The sequence below is a fragment of the Girardinichthys multiradiatus genome, chromosome 22, assembly GCF_021462225.1.
Source record: "Girardinichthys multiradiatus isolate DD_20200921_A chromosome 22, DD_fGirMul_XY1, whole genome shotgun sequence".
Classification (NCBI taxonomy): domain Eukaryota; kingdom Metazoa; phylum Chordata; class Actinopteri; order Cyprinodontiformes; family Goodeidae; genus Girardinichthys; species Girardinichthys multiradiatus.
In genome coordinates this window covers 6,695,552-6,718,424 of record NC_061814.1, presented here as the reverse complement: position 1 = coordinate 6,718,424, position 22,873 = coordinate 6,695,552, and the positions used below count along the sequence as shown (strand labels likewise).

Genomic DNA, 22,873 nt, shown 5'->3' with positions numbered 1-22,873 from the left:
TTAAAGCTTTATTGAAAAAACATTGCGGTAGAAGGATTAACAGCAATGCTAGTTAAAATAATAAAGAAATAAATAAAGTTTAACCTGCCACAGTGCAACAGATTAAAGGGTAAAACTGCAGGCATTTTTCCAGTAACAAAATAAAGGAAAGCATTCTTTCTCAAGTTTATTTGGTCCTTGTGGTATTTTGATGTTATTGTGTGGAAATAATGTGTTTGCCTGTGGATGCAAAATTGTGCCATAAAGAGCAACACTTAGCTGTTATTTCCCCTAAAATAGCAGCCGTTCCAGACAAATCATAGTGAATTTTCAGTCTGAGTCTGATAGAAACAGAAAATGTATTGCCTATTGGATAGAATCATTTTGCAACGATAAGGAAGAGATTATTTTTCTAGTCTGGTTATTTAATCCATGGAAGGCCAAAAGTGCTGCAATCTAATGAGTAAATTATTTGTTCATTAAAAAATTATATATGGAATCATTAAAAATATGCTAATTCATAAAAAAAACTGTATAATACTGTATAAACATAGGTCAACAATTACATTTTTATGTCAGTAAATGTCAAAGGTATCTATTTTTTCAGTATTTATTCAAATATTTCAACTTTCCTGTGCTGCAGTTCGAAATGAAATAATTCTAGTTTTCACTGTGACTTGTCAAAAAGAGTTAACATTTGATCGCATGTCTCCTCTGCAGACCCTTCACCTAGTCCTGACACTGAATATGATGGGCAAGGCTGACAGGTCAAACAAATCCATCACATGCTGCAGCAGTGGACTGTAAAATACTAAACTAATAGCACACTCTTTTGACATATAATGATTTAATTTTTAATTGCTGAGTTCTTTATTTAATTATTTGTTTGATAAGATATTGGCACTTTTAAATAATTAACACATAATTAACACAATTAACAAAACTGAACATATATATATATATATATATATCCAGTTGTATTGAAATGATGACATATCAGAATATTAATTGAACAACTTAGTAATTTTTTGAGTGTGGCACTGTGACCTGTCGATAGATATTTGGTTGGACTTCTAAATATTTAAGATATCATGTAGTTTCTTGCTTTTGTTCTCATTTTCAGCTAGTGATGTGACGTTCATGAACGATCGGATTCTTTTGAACGACTCTTTATCTTGAACAATGAGACTCAAGTCTCAGCTACTAGGAGCCGCTCTTTGTTTTTTACTTTTACTTTGCTTGCTTTTAATCCTTGGAGGCCATGGTTCTCGACCGGAAAAGGGTGGCTTGTCCTCTTCAGGTTGGAGGGGAGTTCCTGCCTCAAGTGGAGGAGTTCAAGTATCTCGGGTCTTGTTCACGAGTGAGGGAAAAATGGAGCGGGAGATCGACAGACGGATCGGTGCAGCTGCCGCAGTAATGGGGACACTGTGACGGTCCGTTGTGGTGAAGAGAGAGCTGAGCCGAAAAGTGAAGCTCTCGATTTACCGGTCGGTCTACGTTCCTACCCTCACCTATGGCCATGAACTTTGGGTCATGACAGAAAGAACGAGATCCCGGATTCAAGCGGCTGAAATGAGTTTCCTCCGTAGGGTTGCTGGGCACTCCCTTAGAGATAGGGTGAGGAGCTCGGCCATCCGGGAGGAGCTCGGAGTAGAGCCGCTGTTCCTCCACATCGAGAGGAGCCAGTTGAGGTGGCTCGGGCATCTATACCGGATGCCTCCTGGATGCATTCCTCGAGAAGTGTTCCAGGCACGTCCCACCGGGAGGAGGCCCAGGGGACGGCCCAGGACACGCTGGAGGGACTATGTCTCTCGGCTGGCCTGGGAACGCCTTGGGCTCCACCCGGAGGAGCTGGAGGAGGTGTCTGGGGAGAGGGACGTCCGGGCGTCTCTGCTGAGTCTGCTGCCCCCGCGACCCGGTCCCGGATAAGCGGAAGACGTCGACGACGGCTTTTAATCCTCTGCATGCACAAAATTTTCTACCAGTTCAATTTTATTTCATTTTATAAATTAAATTGTTTTTATTACTTAGGCCACTAAATACAGAAACAGAAAGGGGACTGGAGGACACGCTGTATGAGCATACAGAGCGCGTGATCATTGCTCACTGTTTCTGTCACATGTCATGGCGGCAGACAGGTGAGTGACCTGGCTGCGATGCCAGCTGGAGCGAGGGGACGATGGTCACAGTGTGCTCCTTGATTCTTGGTTGCGTCTTGTTTTTTGCTCCTTCCTCCTAATCTGTACAGTTAAGTGTTGTTTACCATTAGCGCATTGCCCTAATTGTTCGATTCTGTGCCAAAGCAACTCAAGCGCACTTTTTTCCTCTTCTATTTTGTTCCATTTGCTTTTTTTAAAAAAAAATATTTAATTTTACTTATAGCGATAAAATGCTATTAGTGCACACAGCATTTGAAGTAAAGAACGACATGGGTATTTGATATTTATATTTTGATATTTTATACTTTCATGAAAAGATATCCAAAAATAAATATTTTAATGCATGAACATACTGTGTTTCGGTTTTGCACCTCTTAAATAAAACACCCACACATGCCAGGTTTCCCTCTTCCAAATATGTACATTTTCAAAAACAGATCATTTGAACGGCTCTCTGAGGTGAACGGATCCAGAAGAATCGGTTGTCTTCAAAGAGCCAAAAGTCACATCACTGCTTTGAACAGAGAAGCTGAGTTGGTTTGGAACACTCCCCCTGAGTCACGTGACTTCCGCATTCATCTGACGTCTCACGCGCTTTCTTCTCGCCTGGACTTGGTGACGTGTTTGTAGGTAAGGGACTGAGAGCGGCTGCAGAAAACATTTAGCCTTTAACATGGACGGAGAGCCTGCTCAGTGTTTCACTGGCATCCTATCAGCTCGTAGCTTTACTTCAGCTCTGGGTTCTGATGAGAAAAGCGTTCAGTCAGGTGTTCTCCAGAACTTTGTTTCCCCGCCCCGCACAGCTTTGCTGCGTTCACTGAAATATCGACGCTGCGGGCTTTTTCTCAATTAATTCAGAAAATCACTGCGGTTTTTATGCGGATGTAGCTACGGCAAAAAGCCAACTCAATGATGCTGCTTCTACGCAGAAGATCTGGAGATAACCAGTAGATGTGACCAAAGTTCAAATAAACAGCCTGGTAAACATGGAAGAGAAAGTGGGCCGCAGGACAAAATACATTAGAAATGTTTTAATATCTTCAGTTCTTTAGTAACATTAAATATAACATTTCATTCCATACTGTTTCTTTTAATTACTTACTTTTAATTACTTTAATTGGATCCATTTAATACATGTTTTTCTTCTTCTTGAAGAAATAAATAAAAAATGTTGTACATGAAATCAACATTAGGTAGTTTTAGCCCAAAATAAATCAACAGCCATCTTGGTTGGAGTTTGCAGACACAATTGGAACAAGTCTAGTGATGAGCAAATATTAACAAATGCTTAATGACAGCTATTGTATTTGTAGAACACACTTCATTTTATTGACCACTAAATGACCTCCTCAAGCACTGTGTCATTGAAGCCTCTAGTGATGAACCATTTTTTGAAGCAGGAATTAAAGCTTCAACAAAGTGGTGTTTACCATCACTACCCCCAGATAGCTGAGGTAATGTCCTGCTTGGAAGAGAGGTCTTCTCCCAGCAGAAGCAGATGAGAACCAAGGCCCTGAAACTGGAGTGTGAGGCTTCATCCCCAGAAGATGTGAGCACAACAGAAGGAAGTGGTTTGAGAATAGAATTCCAGATTTCAGAGTAAAAGTCCTGTTTACCGTGAGCAAATGATTCTCAGGCTATAAATGTACAGCAATACAGTCGCACTGTATGTCTGTGTTCACATACAAAATGAATTGATAGTACCCATTATTAAACATAGATCAAACCCCTTATTATTGGGCTTGTGAAATAAAACCTTTCTGCAGTGTCTGTTCCCTGACAGCTTTAGTCTGTTCTTTTTTGGTCACAATTAAGTGTTTCAGATCACCAAACAAATGTTAATATCAGATAAAGATAGTCTGAATAAATGAAAAAAATGAGAATACATTTGTTTATTCTGTAACTCAGTGTCAATCAGTCATAAACTAGGAAATAATGAAGGACAATAATCATTTTCAGTCCATCCCACTTAGATTTGTAGTCACAAGGGGCAGAGTTCAGGAGCCTGCTGCTTCAGCAGACAACATCTTGTCTATTTACATTAGCATCTGTTAGTAAAAATCATTCATTGAAGTAACAATGAAGTTACCACAGAAACTTAATTTATCTACTAAACACCCACAAAACTCATTTCATCTCACAAAATAACCAAAATTACTGCAAATGATAAACCAATATGGGTCCCCAGGAACTTACAGCAGCTCAGTCAGCTCACTCTTGCTGGTTTTGTGACAGCAGCATTAAAATCTTCGTACTCACTGCAAGTCTGTGAAAGAATCCTTGCTGCATCCTGCCTGTAATTCATTTCATTGCTACCTTAGCAGAAAGCCATCTTGCTACTGTATGTACAGCTGAGCTCTCATCCTGCTATTATACTGCCCCCCAGTGGTGACCTTGGACAAATGTATTGTTCTGTATTGTGTCCACACAACAATATAAAAAAGGTGCTGGTCAGCACCATCCAGGAGACAAAATATCTCCTGGATGTTATATAAACACGACGCTCTTCCCCAGCACTCCCCCACCAGCTGCGGCCGATTGATAAAACCTCCACCTCTCTTCTCAAGGACAATGGCGCTTCTATCAGTGTTGACAGTCTAATTCTTGCAAACACACTCAGACTTACATTCACACCCTCAAGATTCCACCGTACCCTTGCTAAATCTTTACTTATGTGTGTGTTGCTTACCTCTGCTGAGGTTTTTTTTTGTACTATTTCAGACTCTATTCTGCTAAGAATATGATTGAAATATGATTTTTTTTTCCTCCTATCTTACTTTAACTAAATGTGTGATTTCATTACTTTTCATAGATTTTTAGTTTTATCAGAAGGATTACCAGCGAAAACCAAATATTATTAGTAATTTGGACTTTAGCTGCTCTTACACCAACGAACCAGCTTTCTTAGTTAGACTACAATGGGCTGTTATTACTTAGTTCAACTTCAGTACCAGTAAAAGCAATATATTATTAGCACCTGAAAATTTGGATTAAAGGTGTTTTGTACCAGTGATTCAGCTTCAATGGAATGATGAGACTATTAGATTTCTCAGAAGGATTCATAGATTTTTAGATTTCTTAGAAGGATTGTAGTATCATTTGATTTGTTTTTCTGTGTCTGTGTTTATTTTCTCTGTGATTGTATTGTAATTGTATGTACAACGCTTTGAGTGTCTCGTTACTGAAAAGCGCTATATAAATAAACTTACCTTACTTTACCTTACCTTATCTAAAATTAGAATATCATGAAAAAATTGATTAATTTCAGTAATTCTATTCAAAAAGTGAAACTTGTATTTTATATTCATTCATTACACAGAGACTGATATATTTCAAATGTTCATTTTAATTTTGAGTAAAGTTTCAGTTTTTGAATGGAATTACTGAAATAAATAAAACATTTTTATGATATTCTAATTTTATGACCAGCACTTGTACATTTAGATCCGTGTGTTTCAGTATGTTTACTGAAACACATGACACACGCATCAAAAAACAAAAGATCTAAAAGAAAATTTTAGTACAGAAAAAAAATAAATATCTTGAAAAAGTTCAAGAGTTTATGTCCGTCATTTCAGAAAGTGAAACTTATACTGTATGTTAAATAGATTTATTACATAAAGTGAAATATTTCAAGCCTTTATTTCTTGTAATTTTGATGATTATACATTACAGATAATAAAAACCCAAAGTTCATTGCCTCATAAAATTAGAATATTACATAGGTTTAATAATAAAAATATATATATTTTCCTGTAAATTCCATGTTATGGCCTACACAGTTGATTTGAAGACTGCTGACTTGCAAGTTGTCCAAAAGCTGGTGGAAGCTTGTTGCTCGCAGGGTGCTGTATTCAAGCATGTCATTAGAAAATTGAGTGGAAGGAAAAAGTGTGGTAGGGAAAGGTGCAACAAGTGTAACTGTAGCCCTGAGAGGATTGTCAAGCAAAATCCGCTCAAGAATATAGGGGGGGGGGGGGGGGGGGGGGGGCTTCACAAGGAGTAGACTGTGGCTGGAGACATCAAGGGCCACTACGGACAGACACATGGGCTGCAAATGTTGCATTCATCTTGTCTAGCCACTCCTGAACCAGATATGTCACAAGTGTCTTACCTGGGCTAAGGAGTAAAATGACTGGACTGTTGCTCAGTGGTCAAAACTCCTGTTTTCAGATGAAAGTAAAGTTTGCATATCATTTGGAAATCAAGGTCCCAGAGTCTGGAGGAAGAGTTGAGAGGCAAAGAGTCCATGTTGCTTGAAGTCCAGTGTGAAGTTTCCACTGTCAGTGATGATTTGGGGTGCCATGTCATCTGCTGGGGCTGGTCCACTGTGTTTAGTACCGGCCCACGCTGCCAAAGGTACCCAAAGCTAGTCCAATGACTACGGTGTTACTGTGCTTGATTGGCCAGCAAACGACCTGACCTGAACCCCACCTGACCTGAACCCCATAGAGAATTTATGGAGGATTGTCAAGAGGAAGATGAGAGACACGTGAAGGCCATTATCAAAGCGACCTGGGCTTCCATTTCACCTCGGCAGAACCACAGGCTGATCACCTCTAGGCCACGCCACATTAATTCAGTAATTCATGCAAAAGGAGCCCCGACCAAGTATTAAGTGCATAGAAATGAACAAGCTTTCAGCAGCCTGACATTCCTGTTTAAAATACCTGTTTTTATTGATCTTATGTAATATTTTCATTTTCTGAGACACTGTATTTTGGGTATTCATTTTATGTAAAAACAATAATCATCAAAATTAAAAGTAATAAAGGCTTAAATTATTTCACTCTGTCTCTAGTGAAAGCAAAATGAGGCAATTTTAAAGAATCTAAAATACAGAATATTTTCACAAAAGTTTTGGGTATCATCAAGATTTTGTTTGTTAAATGTAAGATGGGACTTTGGGTTCTTTTGGGTCAGCAGTGGCTCTGACCTTGGCTCCCGACCTTGGATTGTGGTTTGTGTTATTGAGCTCGACTTTCCATAAAAATGTGAGAAGTCACAATTTCAAAAGTGAGGCGATTCCTGTTTCTCGTGGGGCCAGGGGGATCACTTTTTTCCCTAATTAACAAAAGCACTGGTTATCTTTGTCTGATATTACAATAGATTCAATGATCTGAAACATGTAAGTGTGTAAAATAAAAGACATCTGTAAGTGGGCAAACGGTGATAAATTTAGTTTTTTTTTCTTCCACCATGTTGACTGTAAGACTCAGGATGACTCAGATAAACCATCAGCAGTGGGGACAGGTTCCTGGCCTCGGCAGCGTGGACATGTGGATCCTCCAGTCCTCCCAGCTGCGGGTCGAGATCCTGACCCTGGGTGCCGTTATAAAGTCTGTGTGCTGCAGAGGGAAACATGGGCAGATGGAAGATGTTGTCCTAGGCTATGATGACCTGGAAGGTAAGAAGGTCATATTCAGCATTTGAAAATAATAAACTGATAAATTCTGAAACACTATTTCAGAAATGTTTGAGGATTTAAACAGATTCTTTTGGGATAAATGGAAAACGTAATGAGATATATTTAGAAATATTATGTATCTTTTCTTTTGTCGGAAGAAATTTTTTTATGCTTAGTTTTGTCAGGACAAGTATCTGGAGTGAACCTGGAGTTTTGGTGAACTGTACACAAATGACCAAAATATAACAGTAAAACCTTGCTCCAACAGACTGTAAAGTTATATTTATACATACAGAAGAAGAAGAAGTAGCCAATTTTGATTCTCTTAATCAGACTCTCACGTATGTGGAGGATGTTTCTTTCCACTCGTCTTTATAACATTGCTTTGGTTTATTGAGGTTTGTGGGAACGCATTTCAGTTCTCATAAGGTTGCACGGGGTTCCTGTAAGTCACGGTGACTTACAGTTGTTGTGTTTCTGCTGATATTCTGTATTTAGTTTTCTCCTAACACTACATTGTGTATTGCTGCCAAACATCTACTGTGGTCTTCTCTCTCCAAAGGACATTGTTCCAGACGTCTTACGCTTCAGACACAAACAAATCGAAGTTGTGTAGCCATATTCTTTTTAGAGAGAAGCTTTTTCCTGGCAACAACCCAAACGGCTTTAGTCTTTTTTCTGATGATTCTTTCATGGACTTTAAAGTTTAACTTGCTAACTGAGGCTGGTAGTGTATGGGGTTTACTACTGGGAAGATTAGCTGCCACCTTAAATGTTTTCCACTTGTGAAAAATATTTCTTGCTGTAGAATGATGAACTTGAAGTTGATGAGGAATAACCATCTAACCTTTCCCTGTTTGAATGAATGCAACAGTTTGTGAGGCAGAGATATGCCATGTTTAAAATAAAAATGGAGAAATCCAGTCATTTGCTGTATAATATTCTGATCATTCATGAGAAATTATGTTCAAATCCAAATGTATTTAGGGTAGCAAATAGAAATGTACAGTTCTTCCTGTCAGCCTATATATTAATGAGTCTTCTTGTATTATTAATAGCATACGTATGTTTAATAAATCCAATCTGGTCAGGATGCATAATATGAGGAGTTATCTGTTTCAGCCTAGTGTCCATCATTTTGCAGATGATTGTAAGATCTGCATTCATAAGTGATACCGGGTGGTAGCTGAAAGGCTGAGTGAAACCGTTATCAGGCTTGAGGATAAGATTGATGTCAACAGAGTTCGTATGTGGTGAGAATATTGAGGTTTCCTAAATTTCTGTGACCATCATTTAGAATATGGGGCCGGCAGGCACCAGAATTCGTTCTGCAGGGACATCATCAGGCCCAGGACCTTTGCCATTGGGAAAGCTTTTGATTGCATCATGAAGTTCAGTTATTGTTAAAGGTAATGAGAGCCATATACTATTGCTAATGTAATTTAGGGAGATTAACATTATTTTAAAAATAATCTATATCTGACTCAGAGGGATCCGGTAACGTAATTAAAGATTTTTGTACAACCCTCAAAAAATATAAATTTTTTAGGATCATTGATTGATTTACTTCTGCTATAAGTGACTGCTAAAATCTTTTTGTTTAACATTTTTCAAATGATTTGCCAGAGTATTGTTACTTTCATTACTATGATCAAAGTTCTCCAACCTCTGTATATGGAATATTGTTTTTGTTTCCAGCATTCTTTAATTCAGATTTCAGTGTTCTTATTTAATATAACAGATATGTTGCTTGAAATTATTTTGCCGCTCATATTGAATACAAAATCTTGAGCAACAAGCTTTTTTAGCAATGACCTTTTGTGGCTTACCTGGTGGGTGTTAATGACTGTCTGTTGAACAACTGGCAAGTGACAAATTTCAAACAATTGTGTGTCATGTCTGTGGTTAGAATGACTCTAATGCAGGCGATAATCACGGACAAGGAGTTAGAAAGTTTTAATCTGTGACACGTGGGATGAACACGGAGGGCAGACAGCAGTTTGAAATGGACGGTGGTAAGGTTGATGATGGATTTGATCTAATTAGGGCCTAGGAATCCAAGAGAAAGTTTCAGTCTTCCGTTCATATCAATAACTCTTGAGAAAATAGTTGCTAATCAAATGTGTGAGTATTTACATAGCAGTGACCTGTTTGAAGAGTTTCGGTCAGGCTTCAGAGCTCATCATAGCACCGAAACAGCTCTGCTGAAAGTCACTAATGATATTCTTATAGCCTCAGATAATGGACTTGTGTCTGTACTGGTTCTGTTAGATCTCAGTGCTGCATTTGATATAGCCGATCACAATATTCTCTTAGAAAGGCTAGAATATGCTGTAGAGATCAGGGGAACAGAGCTAGGCTGGTTTAAATCTTATTTGTCTGACAGATTCCAATTTGCTCATGTAAATGATAAATCATCTTCAAACTCCAGGGTTACTTGTGGAGTACCACAGGGTTCATTGCTTGGACCATTTATCTCTATTTATTTATTTATTTATTTTCTTTACTTTTTTTACTCTTTTTTTTGTTTTTTTTTACTTATTTGAAGCATATGTATATGCTTCAAATAAGTAAAATTATCAGGAAGCATTTGATACATTTTCACTGTAATGCTGATGATACTCAGCTTTATTTATCCATAAATCCTGATGAGCCCAACCAGTTAGACTACAGTCATGTCTGGAAGACATAGAAACATGGATGACTAAATGTTCTGCTTCTAAATCTTTTAAGTTTTACTATCAGGATGTCCACAAAATGCAGTTAACGTCTAAACCTGATCCAAAATGCTGCAGCAAGAGTTCTGATGAAAATTAAAAAGAGAGATCATATTTCTCCTATTATAGCTTCCCTCCCTCTTAAATCCAGAATAGAATTTAAAATTCTCCTCCTCACATACAAAGCCCTTAATGATCTAGCTCCATCATACTGGTCCATATGTTAAATGGACTGAACTTATATAGCGCTTTTCCAGTCATACGGCACTGTAAAGCACTCAAAGCGCTTTACACTAGAGCCACGTTCACCCAATTGCACTCACTAACGCTCACACTTTCATACACCGATACGCAGATTGGTAGGCAACTTGAGGTTAAGTGCCTTGCCCAGGGGCACATCGACATATGGCAGGAGGAAGCTGGAATCGAACCCACAACCTTCTGATTGTGAGCCAAAGTCGCCTCACCAACAGAGCACTTCGTTCTCAGACTGCAGGTTTACTGGTGGTTCCTAGAGTCTCTAGAAGTAGAATGGGAGGCAGATCCTTTAGTTATCAGGCTCCTCTCCTGTGGAACCAGTTCCTGGTTTTCTCTCTTCCTAGAAGCTACACTTAGCCTGACTGTGTTTAGCTGTGTCACCTTCCTGGAGGGGAGCATCGGCGGAGCTGCTGCTGCCAACTACTTGATGCTCACCTTCTATAGATACACTTGCCCCTGTCTTTCAGTGTTTAACCCTATTTATCTCCTCAACATAGCTACTATGGCTGAGCTTTTATTGTAACTAACTGTATGTGCTCTCTTTCTTACTCTAGACTTGAAAACTGACTCAGTTTTTCTGCTCATGTTTTTCTCTACTAGATGAAGCCACTCAAGAATCTACCACTGCCTTTAATGTTTTGCTTTTTTTCTCATTTATAAGTACTCCTGGATCCAATGGATTTATCTGACTAGGAGCTTAGTAACTCTGTCGAGTTAAACATGGGACATTGTGTTTCTTTGTGCCTATTCGATATTCAGATATGCTCCTGTCCCCAACAACACTTCCTCCCAACCCTGAACAGAATAGTCAGCTGTGACTAATTCTGGATCCCATAAAATAAGTTCTGGTCCAAGTCCATTTTATTCACTTGGTGTGTCATTAGCAAGGATCGTGATGGGGAATCCATCCTAAAAGAGCAAATATATACTTTGCTTTGATGAATAATAATATTATCTGTTGTGTTGTGGCAGGTTATGTGTCAGATAAACGGTATCTGGGTGCCGTTGTGGGTCGCGTGGCAAACAGGGTTGCAAAAGGACGCTTTGTGGTAGAAGGAAAAGAGTACCAGCTAGATACCAACAATGGACCAAATGCACTGCATGGTGGCCTGCAGGGCTTCAATAAGGTAAGACAAAGGAAATATTTGTGTTTTATTAAATCTAAAAGTTTTTTGTGAGTACGTTGGTCATACCTGGACAGGAAACGTTAGCCCCTTTCGCAAAACACTTCCAAGCGCGATTAAGGCACCTTTCTGCCGTCTTCGTGTGTTTTGTGGTGAGGGGGATAGAGGTCAGCCCATTTCTGCTGCACTCCAGACTCACCAGGCGAAGTAGTTACGGGCCCGCATAAGCTGACTTGTATAGGTGAGAGTGATGTAGTGATGAGGTATGGTTAATGTGACCAGTCAGCAGCAGGATTTAAAAGAGGAAACAAGACTCAGAAATATTTTCTGATGGAAAGAGTAAGAAAGTGTGATAAATAATTTAAATGTAAAGCATCTGTTTGGCCAACAACAGCGTCGCTACACTGAGTTTGTCTACCAGTTTTGTTTTGAAAAGAACGGAATGGGGAAACTCCCGACTCGAATAAGACAGATAACAAGAAGGCTGAACAGAGTACAGCAACATTGCTTTGTTTTAGCATCAACCTTTAGAGCTTTTATAGGTCATGGAACAAGTTGGCATGCTTAGAAAATCTCAGAGGGAAGTTAAATACAGTTTAAAATGTGAGCTACTTAACTATTTTGTCTTTGTTTCAGAAAGTTAGTAACACCCTGTTAGACATCAGCTGCTTTTCACAACACATGGTGTGACGTCACCCTTGCTACTAAGATAAATAGTTAATAAGCGCTCAGAGCAGAAGGGTTAAAAATAAACATAATTGCCGTTCTTATTGTGATGAATCACACGGAGAGCCCAAATATTCAGCCACAACACAGGAACAAAAGATACAACAACAATATATTTTTGAAACCTTGTTAGACTGGAAACTCAGGTAGAGGTTTGTTCCTTGGAACTCTGTGGGATGAGAAAACAGGTTGGTGACTTGGTGACTGTGGTGGCTTGGAATTGCAGAATGTGCAAAATGTTGAGAGACGTCAGAGAAGGCGGAGCAGAGGGAGCACTGAGACTAGGCTTGGTCACGTGGGCCGTGACAGTGAGGTGGATGAATGCAACATGCTCGTACTCGTCGTCTTCCGCTTTATCCGGGACCGGGTCGCGGGGGCAGCAGACTCAGCAGAGACGCCCAGACGTCCCTCTCCCCAGACACCTCCTCCAGCTCCTCCGGGTGGAGCCCAAGGCGTTCCCAGGCCAGCCGAGAGACATAGTCCCTCCAGCGTGTCCTGGGTTGTCCCCTGGGCCTCCTCCCGGTGGGATGTGCCTGGAACACCTCCCGAGGAAGGCGTCCAGGAGGCATCCGGTATAGATGCCCGAGCCACCTCAACTGGCTCCTCTCGATGTGGAGGAGCAGCGGCTCTACTCCGAGCCCCTCCCGGATGGCCGAGCTCCGCACTCTAAGGGAGTGCCCGGCCACCCAACGGAGGAAGCTCATTTCAGCCGCTTGTATCCGGGATCTCGTTCTTTCGGTCATGACCCTACGTTGATGGCCATAGGTGAGGGTAGGAGCGTAGACCAACCGGTAAATTGAGAGCTTCGCTTTTCGGCTCAGCTCTCTCTTCACCACAACGGACCGGCACAGCGCCCCCATTACTGTGGCAGCCGCACCGATCCGTCTGTCGATCTCCCGCTCCATTCTTCCCTCACTCGTGAACAAGACCCCGAGATAGTTAAACGCCTCCACTTGAGGTAGGAACTCCCCTCCAACCTGAAGAGGATAAGCCACCCTTTTCCGGTCGAGAACCATGGCCTTGGACTTGGAGGAGCTGATCTTCATCCCAGCCGCTTCACACTTGGCTGCGAACCGCCCCAGTGCATGCTGTAGGTCTTGGCTAGAGGGGACCAGCAGGACCACGTCATCTGCAAAAAGAAGAGACGAAATCCTCTGGTCCCCAAACCAGACTCCCTCCGGCCCTTGGCCCTAGAAATCCTGTCCATAAAAGTTATGAACAGGACCGGTGACGAAGGGCAGCCCTGCCGGAGTCCAACATGCACCGGGAACAGGTCCGACTTAGTGCCGGCAATGCGAACCAAACTCCTGCTCCGCTTGTACAGAGACCGGATGGCCCCTAGTAAAGGGCCCCCAATTCCATACTCCTGGAGCACCCCCCACAAGGCATCACGAGGGACACAGACAAATGCTTTCTCCAGGTCCACAAAACACATGTGGACCGGTTGGGCAAACTCCCATGAACCCTCGAGTACCCTGTAGAGGGTATTGAGCTGGTCCAGTGTTCCACGGCCGGGACGAAAACCACACTGCTCCTCCTGAAGCCGGGGTTCGACTATCGGCCAGACTCTCCTCTCCAATACCCTGGTGTAGGCGTTACCAGGGAGGCTGAGGAGTGTGATCCCCCTGTAGTTGGAACACACCCTCCGGTCACCCTTCTTATGTAGGGGGACCACCACCCCAGTCTGCCAATCCAAAGGCACTGTCCCCGTCCGCCACGCAATGTTGAAGAGTCGTGTCAACCATGACATCCCCACAACATCCAAAGACTTGAGGTACTCAGGACGGATCTCATCCAACCCCGAAGCCCTGCCACCGCGGAGTTTTTTAACCACCTCGGTGACTTCAGCCCGGGTGATGAAAGAGTCCCACCCCGAGTCCCCAGCCTCTGTTTCCACCAGGGAATGCGTGATGGCAGGATTGAGGAGATCCTCGAAGTACTCCTTCCACCGCCCGATAATGTCCCCAGTCGAGGTCAGCAGCCTCCCACCCCCACTATAAACAGTGTTGGCGAAGCACTGCTTCCCCCTCCCGAGGCGCCGGACGGTTTGCCAGAATCGCTTCGGGGCCAACCGGTAGTCCTTTTCCATGGCCTCACCGAACTCCTCCCAGGTCCGAGTTTTTGCCGAGTTTTTGCCTCTGCCACCGCCCGGGCCGCGGCACGCTTGGCCCCATGGTACCCGTCAGCCGCCTCAGGAGTCCCACAAGCCAACCACACCCAATAGGACTCCTTCTTCAGCTTGACAGCTTTACTGCCGGTGTCCACCACCGGGTTCAGGGATTGCCGCAGCGACTGGCACCGCAGACCTTACGGCTGCAACTACGGGCAGCAGCATTGACAATAGATGCGGAGAACATTGTCCACTCGGACTCTATGTCTCCAACATCCCTCGGAATCTGGTCAGAGCTCTCCCAGAGGTGAGAGTTGAATACATCCCTGGCCAAGGAGTCCGCCAGATGTTCCCAGCAGACCCTCACTATGCGCTTGGGCCTGCCAAGTCTGTCCGGCTTTCTCCTCCCGCAATGGATCCAACTCACCACCAGGTGGTGATCAGTGGACAGCTCAGCCCCTCTCTTCACCCGAGTGTCCAAAACACGAGGCCGAAGGTCTGATGATACGACAACAAAGTCGATCATTGAACTCCTGCCTAGGTTGTCCTGGTGCCAAGTGCACTGATGGACACCCTCATGTTTGAACATGGTGTTCATTATGAATGCAACATGTGCTCCTCCTCAGTCTGTGAGACTTGATGCCGTTGACAGCACAGACAAAAACTTTCCACTCAGGTTTAATCCTCAATCCAAAAACAATGTCAGTAATCACACAGTGGACATTCCCAGAGAGGCAGATTAGGCAATACTCAGACAATGAGGATAGGTCTGAGGGCAGATGACAGGTGTGTCCGGGAGGTGATCAGGCAGGTGAACTTGATCTGAGAATTTACTGCAGAGGCAAGCATGGGAGGCATGATGATGATCCAAACACAAACAAACCATGGCTGGAGTGTGTGTCATGATGCTTACGTATTCTTATAATAACATTTTTAACTAGAGATTAGAACTGGCTAAAATTGGTATGGGCAGGTCAAATCTTTACAAAAATCGGAAATCGGTCAGAAAATTGTGATCGGTGCATCTGTGACATTTTCTCTCCCATTGACCAAAGTTATAACTAATGGCCTTTTTTCACTAACAACTTATCATATAATCACAGTTATTAGGAATATTTGTGGCCATGTTGTTACTGTTGACAAACAGCTGGTTTTTACAGCATTTCATACAAATCCAGCATCTGTGCCCTCAGGTGTATGACAGCAGCATAAAACCATAGAAAAAAAAATAAATAATACTACCAAAATGTTAGAATTTCATTTTAAGGAGGATGTGATGAAGATAGTGGAAATATGATCCAGGAAATATGAGGGCAACGACTGTGTTCACTGTCTGTCTTTATTAACTAGCTCTCCGCTCAGCTCAATACACACATGTAAGAAATCCCTCCCACAGCTGATATCACCAAGCTGCTGACCGCATCAGCCGTATTCTACAGATAGTTATATACTTATTAAAACAACCAAATTGCTTAACCTTTTACCCAGGTATTACTAAGTTCAATAGATGATTTTACTGTCTAATTAACATAGGCAATTTCTCTGATTGCCTAACTGTGTTATTATTTTATGAAGCAACACCATGTTGGACATTTGTTTTCTGATCCTGTCCTGGAAATCTGAAGGACTACAGGTCCTTCTCAAAATATTAGCATATTGTGATAAAGTTCATTATTTTCCATAATGTCATGATGAAAATTTAACATTCATATATTTTAGATTCATTGCACACTAACTGAAATATTTCAGGTCTTTTATTGTCTTAATACGGATGATTTTGGCATACAGCTCATGAAAACCCAAAATTCCTATCTCACAAAATTAGCATATTTCATCCGACCAATAAAAGAAAAGTGTTTTTAATACAAAAAACGTCAACCTTCAAATAATCATGTACAGTTATGCACTCAATACTTGGTCGGGAATCCTTTTGCAGAAATGACTGCTTCAATGCGGCGTGGCATGGAGGCAATCAGCCTGTGGCACTGCTGAGGTCTTATGGAGGCCCAGGATGCTTCGATAGCGGCCTTTAGCTCATCCAGAGTGTTGGGTCTTGAGTCTCTCAACGTTCTTTTCACAATATCCCACAGATTCTCTATGGGGTTCAGGTCAGGACAGTTGGCAGGCCAATTGAGCACAGTGATACCATGGTCAGTAAACCATTTACCAGTGGTTTTGGCACTGTGAGCAGGTGCCAGGTCGTGTTGAAAAATGAAATCTTCATCTCCATAAAGCTTTTCAGCAGATGGAAGCATGAAGTGCTCCAAAACCTCCTGATAGCTAGCTGCATTGACCCTGCCCTTGATAAAACGCAGTGGACCAACACCAGCAGCTGACACGGCACCCCAGACCATCACTGACTGTGGGTACTTGACACTGGACTTCTGGCATTTTGGCATTTCCTTCTCCCCAGTCTTCCTCCAGACTCTGGCACCTTGATTTCCAAATGACATGCAGAATTTGCTTTTATCCGAAAAAAGTACTTTGGACCACTGAGCAACAGTCCAGTGCTGCTTCTCTGTAGCCCAGGTCAGGCGCTTCTGCCGCTGTTTCTGGTTAAAAAATGGCTTGACCTGGGGAATGCGGCACCTGTAGCCCATTTCCTGCACACGCCTGTGCACGGTGGCTCTGGATGTTTTTACTCCAGACTCAGTCCACTGCTTCCGCAGGTCTCCCAAAGTCTGGAATCGGCCCTTCTCCACAATCTTCCTCAGGGTCCTGTCACCTCTTCTCGTTGTGCAGCGTTTTCTGCCACACATTTTTCTTCCCACAGACTTCCCACTGAGGTGCCTTGATACAGCACTCTGGGAACAGCCTATTCGTTCAGAAATTTCTTTCTGTGTCTTACCCTCTTGCTTGAGGGTGTCAATAGTGGCCTTCTGGACAGCAGTCAGGTCGGCAGTCTTACCCATGATTGGGATTTTGAGTGATGAACCAGGCTGGGAGTCTTAAAGGCCTCAGGAATCCTTTGCAGGTGTTTAGAGTTAACTCGTTGATTCAGATGATTAGGTTCATAGCTCGTTTAGAGACCCTTTTAATGATTTGCTAATTTTGTGAGATAGGAATTTTGGGTTTTCATGAGCTGTATGCCAAAATCATCCGTATTAAGACAATAAAAGACCTGAAATATTTCAGTTAGTGTGCAATGAATCTAAAATATATGAATGTTAAATTTTCATCATGACATTATGGAAAATAATGAACTTTATCACAATATGCTAATATTTTGAGAAGGACCTGTACATACGAGACATCTGTGCATCTTTGCCTGTTCTTTGAGGATGTTTGACCCGTCACCTGGAAGGCTTCTTCTGCTCAGTTCTTAGATGGGTGTTTCTGTCCAGGCAATCTGGCTTGCTACAGAGGTGGAAGGTGGCGTGATCCTCAGTCTTACGAGTCCAGACAGAGATCAGGGCTATCCTGGTGAGGTTCAGATCTCTGTCTCCTACACTCTACAGGTAAACATATCCATGTCTGAGTGTCAAAGCTATGTATCGTAACCTTTGCCTTGTTTCATTTCTGATTTATTTATTTTATAGGGACGCATGGAATAGATATATGAGATGAAAAACAGCTTTCCATTGTAAGGATTATAGAATTTGCATCAACAGTAATTTTAAAAGAGGAAGATTTTTTTTTGGAGAAAACCGAATTAAAAACAAATTAATTGCAGATTATTTTACAGAAAGCAGACAGGCTGAGATGGGACACGTCCCAGACTGAATAGCTGTTGAGTAATATGGATTGTTACCCATACTGAATTTTTAACACTCTCTTTTTCAAATGTTACTTTAAGGCTGCCGCAGTGTTTTACTTAGTTGATTTTGCATTTGACATGTCTGTAAGGTTTGTATTTTTTGGTCAGGGGGAAAAACTAACTGCTGACTACCGAGCCCGGTCCACCAAAACCACCCCCATCAACCTCACCAACCACTCCTACTTTAACTTAGCTGGGCAGGTAAGAGCTCATGATCTAGCACAATATACAGCTCCTTGCAAAGATATTGACATCCCTTGAACTTATCCACGTTGTATCACATTACAACCACAAACTTCTATGTATTTTATTGGGGTTTGAGGTGACTGACAAACACAAAGTTGAAGATAATTGTGAAGTTGAAAGAAAAGATAGCTTTGCACATCCAGAAACAAAGAATGTTTGCCCATTGCAGCGCATTCATATACATTGATCTAAACCATTGTAGGTCTGACTGTATGTTTAGGGTCTGCACATCAACTCTGACCAGCTCCCCCACTGCATGATGCTGCCACCTCCATGTTTTCAGGGTGATGTGCAGTGTTAGTTTCTGCCACGCATTTTGCTAAAAGACCAACAAATTGAATTAAGGTCTGAACAGTGCATCTTCATCCACGTGTTTGCTAAGTCCTCTGCATTGCTTGTTTCAAACTATAAATGCAACTTGTCTCCAGGGATAGAGTGTGTCTCGTGGTTGAGTCTGTGTCCTGGGGCTTGCCCAGGCCCAGCTTAAAAAAGCTACAGCAGGCCCCCTTCACATGGACCCATTACATGCAGGGAGGAACATCGTGGTGAATACCATGCTAGCTAGTGGCAGTGAGGAACATGTGCTCTTGGTCCCAGGCCACCTCAGGCCTGAGGTTGATGAGTGATTTTGCAATACTGTCCACTAAGTGGAGAAGGTGAACCAGAAATGTCTGGTTGAAGAACCTGCTCAGGAGATCTTTAACACACACCTATTGGAGAACCTCTCTCATGTTCCCATGAAGGTTGGAACATAGAATCTGAATAAGCTATATTTTAGACCTCCATTGCAGATGCACCTTCCAGGGACCCTGACCTGAAGGTCATTGGCACCCGTCATAGCGTGGCTGTTATACTGGTTGTTAAACAGTGGACCAGATCTTCACCCTTGTGAAATTGGTTGCCTGGTCCACATGTGTTTATGTGGATTTGAAACAGGTTGATGAGTCTCTCTGGGAATTTTGTGGGGGTGCTTTGGGATTTCTGGCTCATCTGGGAGGCATTTAAGGTATATCCAGTCCTTTTACAACCAAACAACTGCTGTGTCTTAATTCTCAACACAAAGTTGATGTTGTTGGAGACCTCTGGGGTTGCTCCTTATTGCTCATCCCGCTTGTGGTGTTCCAGGACTGGATCTCAAGATTTGGTCTTGTAAATGGAGGATCTCTGGTTTGGTCTTATCTGGATGAATGGATGGATGAAGGGACGGACTGACAGACAGACTGACTGACTTGCCGGCGGTTAGCCGGGTTGGGGTGACAGGTGCATTGTAAACAAACAAATACTATATGCTTCATATGTTGATAAATGGAACAATGACAAATCCTCTCTATATGTGTGTGTTTGTGTTTTTGCATGCTTGGATTAAGGGAGCAGCAGATATCTATGATCATGAAGTGTCCATCAATGCACAGTCTTACTTGCCTGTTGATGATACATCAATTCCTACAGGTGAGAGCCTTGTATCAGTCATTCCCCTGCTAGAATTAAAGACATGAGCCAGCAATGGTAGGAGACCTATGTCTAGGTGAGAGCCCAGGGATAGGTATTCAGACCTATGTGTATGACAGCAATATAACCACTTAGTTGAATTTCTTTTAACGTGGTCTCTTTAAAGGAGAAGAATCAAGGAAAGTTTGTAGCTGATCTGAGTTGTTTTATTTAATAAAACCCTTGCAGAGGTTCCTGGTTTCTGCCACCATCTGTTGTGAGGCTGATGGACAGACTAGAGACATTATCCAAGCTCAATAGAAGAGGGAGACTCTAAATAAAACATTTCTATGAACATTTCTGAAAAAATGGTTTGAGATCAGCAAGTTATCCGATCTGTTTAGGAGAGATCCGGGCTGTGGAGAACACACCTTTTGACCTCCGATCGCAGGTTCCTGTTAGTGCCCGGCTGAAGGAAGTTCCCGGCCTAGGCTTTGACCACAATTTCTGCTTGTGTTCCCCCAGAGATGACTGGAGAGAAAGACATGCTGCCAGGTTGTTTCAGATGGCATTTTAACACATCAAACACATGATAAGAAAATGTCAATGTCTCATTTAGTTAATTCTAGAAGGAAAACGTATTTCTTCATTTCAGAGTGTTTCACCCACCCAGTGGGCGTGTCCTGGAGGTGTCTACCAGCCAACCAGGTGTCCAGTTCTACACTTCCAATGTTCTGGATGGTTCTATCAGAGGAAAGGGTGGTATGATGTATGGGAAGCACAGCGCTTTTTGTTTGGAGACACAAAACTGGCCTGATGCTGTTAACCAGGTGTGTGGATGAAGAGAATCACTTACAATAATTGGGTTTAGAAAAATATATTAGAACTCTCATCGGTTACATAGTTAAAATGTCATTTCAATTTTAAATAGGATGTTATATGAGAATAAAGCTGTTAATAGCATACACATAACAGGAATTGTCAACAAATTCTCAAGTTTTACTGAAATAAAAAAAAATTATAAAAAGAAATAAAGCTGTTCAATATTTGAAGTGCATCCATAAAATATTCAGTGCTTCATGTTTCCAACATTTTATTATTTTAAATTAATTATTATTTTCCCCCGAACTCAACACAGAACACCACATAATGACAAAACCTGTTTTTGCAAATATATTACTAATCCCATGTACATAAGTACTAACAGTCTTTGCTCGATACCTTTGTCAGCAGTTACAGCCTCAGCTCTTCTTGAATATGATGCCACAAGCTTGGCCCATCTTTCTTTGGGCAGTTTGGCCCATTACTCTTTGCAGAATTTTCAAGCCCCATTGTGGGAAGCGTCGGTGTTCAGCCATTTTCAGGTCTCTTTAAAGACGTTCCATCAGATTCAGGCCTGGGCTCTGGCTGGGCTGCTCAGAGTTGTCCTGAAGCTACTCCTCTGATATCTTCACTGTATCCTTAGGGTCATTTTCCTGCTGAAAGATGAACCATCCAACCCAGTCTGAGTTTTGGGGCGTTCTGGAGCAGGTTTTAATCCAACACCCTCCACCTGTAGCAAAATCAGTCTCAGGTTTATGCTCCAGTTGGGCTTGGGTCTGAGATAATCTTTCATAAAGACGCTTTTCACTGAAGGTCAAATGAAAAGGTTTCACTCTGAGACGCAGAAGGTACCTTACTGGTCAGGAGGCGATACTTCAAACAAAAGTATCTGGAGGCAGGTTACTTTATGATAGTTGCAGATCCCAGGAAAAAATTAACCATAATTCTGCCCCTTTAACTCTGAGTAATGCGTGTTTGTGTGTGTTTAGGATTCCTTTCCTGACTGCCTTCTGCGTCCTGGCGAGGAATACCATCATGTCACTCACTTCACCTTCACCACAGTCTGACCGACAGCCATGATTCAAAGGGTGAACTGGAAGAGATATTTAGGTTAACATTTGGTTGATGACTACTGTTGATGTGAAGTTCTTCAGGATAAAATATAATAAAGTAATGGCTACATAGTTGGTCGTTACTCTTCACAAACTTTATAATGGTCTGTGTTATTTTCTGCCAGGAGCTGTTTTCCCCAGTGGAACAAAACAACCATCCAAATAGCTACTACTAAACTACTCAATAACCTCTCTAGTACACCCTAACTAATGTTTTTGCTTTCTGTTTGTTCCTATAAGCTGGAGAACAGAAGACTGGGATTCTTTCAGTGTTTTCTTAATCATTTAAACAACTTTGGTCTTTATATAAATAACTATAAACCACCAATCTTATCAAACAAATCAAATATATGATTTTTAATATATGAATGAATTTAATCCACATGGTTTACAGATACTTCTGATATGTTATTTACACACAAAATATTATGAAGAAAATAACTTATAGTAATAAAACAAGAAAGAACCACCTTGTTGCTTTCATTGGCTTTACGAGGGAAAGTTGCTGCCAGGCACTATCAAATACACTTGATTAACTGATTATTAATGTGAGCACCTCTATTAAGTTTTGGAAGTCTGCTGCTCTGGTGCATACAGGTACAGTATTACAGTACTAACACAATGCCAAGGTGGAAAGCAATCAGTAATGACCGTAGAGAAGTAACTTGCTGTTCCTCAAGTGGTAGTTTCCAAACTGCATGTGCATCTCAGTGAACTAGAATGTCATTGAAAGGTTATTTCAGTAATTAGAAGTAAAACATATAGATCATTACACACAGAGTGATATATTTCAGGCATTACATTCTATTATTTCTGATGATAATGGCCTAAACCAAATGAAAACCTAATGTTCAGTTTCTTAGAACGTTTTCTATCCACACCTTTTAAACATTCCCCAAACTCTTGAAAGGTCTTTTCTCTCAATCCTTTTAAGGGTGCAGTTATCCCTGTTTCTTTTGTGCCTTTGTCTATCACACCTTTTCCTTCCACTCACTTTTCCCCAAACATGCTTGGATACACTGTGTGAA

At 41.7% G+C, this 22,873-nt stretch overlaps 1 protein-coding gene across 2 annotated transcripts; it reads left to right on the top strand.

Annotated features, from left to right (window-relative positions):
* Nucleotides 1–2,616: 2,616 nt before the first annotated feature.
* Nucleotides 2,617–21,939, top strand: galm (galactose mutarotase). Of its 2 annotated transcripts, none has more exons than XM_047351005.1 (9): nt 2,617–2,768; nt 7,352–7,545; nt 11,493–11,647; nt 17,825–17,938; nt 18,346–18,438; nt 19,851–19,932; nt 20,316–20,466; nt 20,567–20,741; nt 21,723–21,939. In XM_047351005.1, exons 2-9 carry the CDS (start codon nt 7,359–7,361, stop codon nt 21,798–21,800), a joined length of 1,035 nt encoding a protein of 344 aa, XP_047206961.1. In that variant the 5' UTR covers nt 2,617–2,768; nt 7,352–7,358; the 3' UTR covers nt 21,801–21,939. The 2 variants fall into 2 exon arrangements, with proteins under 2 accessions (XP_047206961.1, XP_047206962.1); XM_047351006.1 differs by having other exon boundaries at nt 2,633–2,768; nt 7,344–7,545.
* The last annotated feature ends 934 nt before the right edge of the window (nt 21,940–22,873 follow it).

What these genes read in the sequence shown, in the direction of transcription:
- galm (XM_047351005.1), top strand. Translation starts at nt 7,359, where the DNA reads ATGACTCAGATAAACCATCAGCAGTGGGGACAGGTTCCTGGCCTCGGC. An exon ending in AGAGAAAGACATGCTGCCAG is followed by an intron (nt 20,467 to 20,566) that starts GTTGTTTCAGAT and finishes TCTTCATTTCAG; the next exon opens with AGTGTTTCACCCACCCAGTG. An exon ending in GGCCTGATGCTGTTAACCAG is followed by an intron (nt 20,742 to 21,722) that starts GTGTGTGGATGA and finishes GTGTGTGTTTAG; the next exon opens with GATTCCTTTCCTGACTGCCT.